The 2,897-nt window shown below is 40.4% G+C and overlaps 1 protein-coding gene across 1 annotated transcript; it reads right to left on the bottom strand.

Moving 5' to 3' along the window:
• Positions 1–993: 993 nt before the first annotated feature.
• LOC114387028 (fasciclin-like arabinogalactan protein 11) lies at positions 994–2,186 on the bottom strand. The gene has a single exon (XM_028347130.1). The coding sequence runs from the start codon at positions 2,084–2,086 to the stop codon at positions 1,145–1,147; it is 942 nt and encodes a 313-aa protein (XP_028202931.1). The 5' UTR covers positions 2,087–2,186; the 3' UTR covers positions 994–1,144.
• Between the last annotated feature and the right edge of the window lie 711 nt (positions 2,187–2,897).

The raw sequence follows: 2,897 nt of genomic DNA, 5'->3' as shown, positions 1-2,897 counted from the left end.
TAGGCGGCCCATTAGGCCCGCAATTCAGAAAGGAATGGATTGGACTAACATGACTTGGGCAATTACTTAATGCATCCGAATTTTATTTGTTGCACCCCATTAGCTAAAATAGTGAGCCCAAATAGACTATTATGCCCCTTGGTAGTGTTTTACTACACCCCATTCTCTTCCCAAAGCTGTCGCACCTTGTCCCTTCCTGCACCCTTTCCCAGCTGTGTGATTTAAGTTGTGTCGCATGCACCTTCGTTCACACACTTGGTTAAGTGAATTGAAGCCATTGCATCTTTGTAAACATGCATGCAAATGTATTACACATTAAATCTGTAATGTAATACATTTGTATGCATTACGGATATCTCAATCCATAATACATGTTAAGTTTTAAGGGTTCGTTAAGATTCAACATGTGTCTTAGAGCTAAAAGAGAAATGTAATTCTTTACATTAATCACAAGTTGTTATATATAGTAAATTGTTTTTATGATAATTATATTAAAACTCATATTAATCATAATTGGAAGTGTGGTTTTTATTTTATTTTATTTTATATATATTTTAATAGTAGATAAAATTAAATTAAAAATATAATAAGAAGAATAAACAACACATCGGTATCGCTTTTATTCTTGTCCTCCTCCACATTCTCTTTATTTGCACCACGTACGTTAGTTGCTTGCATTCCCACCTTTTTTGGCCAGGTAATTTTCTGGAGAGCTCATGATCCCATCCCATGAATTACACTAGTCCTGAATTCGTTGGTCTTCATCTGGTGGGATTTTATGTTCCCAAGTTAAAGTTTAACAAGTGGAACTATGATCACAAGGTTTTGACTAGCTTATATGGTTGTACAATAAAATTCCATAGGTAATGTGATCCGTGCGAACAAATTGGATTTCTTCATAACAAAGAAGTATCCTACTAATAGATTTTCGTTTTCGATTAAACTTATTAGCTATTAGTTTAAAGAAAAAACGCTTACCATCACCAATATTCATGCACTAACAAAAAGAAAAAGCAATCCACCATGTATACGTTTTAATCCAATGCTACATGCAAACAATTAAACCAGAACACAAAACACAACAATATCCATCCCTAACGTACAAAACCTCAAACAACACAATTGAACCACTAACCCTTTCACGTCACACCATGGCTTCACCCATCAGACCCACCCCAAGAACAAACGCAACCACTCCAAACTTGAAACTCACGGAAGAACCAGCAGAAGAAGCTTCAGCGGGCAAGTCCTTGTTATCACCATTGTCACTATCATCCCCAGCGGCACCGGACTTCGTCTTATCCGTCTTCGGGGAAGCCCCTTTAGCCTTTCCTGGCGCCGGTGCCGGAGCCTCACTGGGAAGCACAAGGTCAAGTGGGAGAAGCACCTTGTCCACCTGGTATATGGCGAGCTTGTTGTCCGTGTAAACTGTTCCGGTGACGGAGGCGTTGACGGCGCCGGTGGCCATGCTCACCTGGCTGCCACCAAACGTGGTAACGTTGAGCTGGAGCCGCTTGGGGTCGTCTCCGGCCTGAGTCTGAACGGGGTTGGTGAGTGTGTCGAAGTTTGAGATGGAAATGAAGGAAGAGAGTGTGTGGAATTGTAAAAGTTCCACTTTTTGTCTGTCACTAAGAGAGTTGAGGAAACCAGCTTTTAGTTTTGAGAAGGCACTGTCTTCTGGGGCGAAGAGGGTTAACCCTCCTGAGCCTGAGGTTAGAAGCTGTGAGTTGAGTTGGTTGATGAGTTGAGTGGTTTTGAGAAGCCTAATGAGAACGGAGAATCTCTTTGCTTTTCTTAGGATTTGGACTATGTCAATGGATGGTGCTTTTGGGATGGTGGGTGTGGGGGCGCCACTTGGTGTCACGGGGACTAAGGGTACTGTGTTGAATCCTGGGGCTGGAGCAGTGGCTGGTGGAGAGGGTGGTGTGAATGCTGGTGGTTGTGGTTGTTGTTGTGGTGGGGATGGGGGTGATGAAACTGGGGCTTGAATTGGTGTGAGTTGGGCTGAAGTGGTGTGGAAGAAGGTAATAAGTGCTATAACTAGTAAAATTGAGGCTGAGAAGAGAGATTGTTGTTTGATCTTCATTTTAGGGATCAGGATGAGAGCTTAAGTGAGGAGGGTGTAGGGCACTTTGAGGCTGCTGCTACTTGCTAGTGTTGTTGTGAGGAAAGAGGAGTAAGAGGTTGAGCTTTTATTTTGAGACTGGGAGAGTGAATGTGTATAGGTGTAGGGTTTAGTTAGAAAGGAAAGGTAAGTTGCATCTTTCTTATAGCTAGTAGGAAATCTGTTTTACCTATCATGGACATGGAAAGGTGGTGCATCTTTGTTTGATTAGTTGTGTGAGGCAGAAGAGATTTGGCAGTGATAAAGGAGTAGGAATCCAAGGTGGACTGAAATGTGCATGTATGGAAATGGAACTATTTGTGTTCAATTCGTAGTTATTGGTGTGTGATCTGTTTAGGGGTTGAGTCATTACATCCATCAGGGAGAAAAGGAAATCAAATAATTAGCTCCTTAAGTGGCATTATCTGTTAGGTTTTGGTAATAAGGACTGAGGAGCTAAGAATCGCACTTGAAACCTACAATACTTCAACGTTCCTACGTACAACTCCATTGTTTGTTATATATCCCAAGTTCCTACGAGAGATATTTGAGTTTACTTGGCTCTTTATTTCAACAACTGAAAGGAAAAAACTTATTTGAATTTTTTTTTATGTTGTATATTTGTTTTAAATAGCTAGAGCTACAAGCAGCACTAGTCATGATGAAATATACACCACAGTCGATTGAACTTAAGATGTTTTAATTTTGTTCTAAATATTTTCTTTCCTGTTTCAAGTACTTGTTTTTTGTATCCCATCGCCACGAGTTTTAACTTCATTTTTAATAAATATTT

Source organism: Glycine soja, chromosome 15, assembly GCF_004193775.1.
Source record: "Glycine soja cultivar W05 chromosome 15, ASM419377v2, whole genome shotgun sequence".
In the NCBI taxonomy this organism is placed as follows: domain Eukaryota; kingdom Viridiplantae; phylum Streptophyta; class Magnoliopsida; order Fabales; family Fabaceae; genus Glycine; species Glycine soja.
The sequence above is the reverse complement of the archived record's forward strand: the minus strand, read 5'-3'. Positions and strand labels throughout refer to the sequence as shown.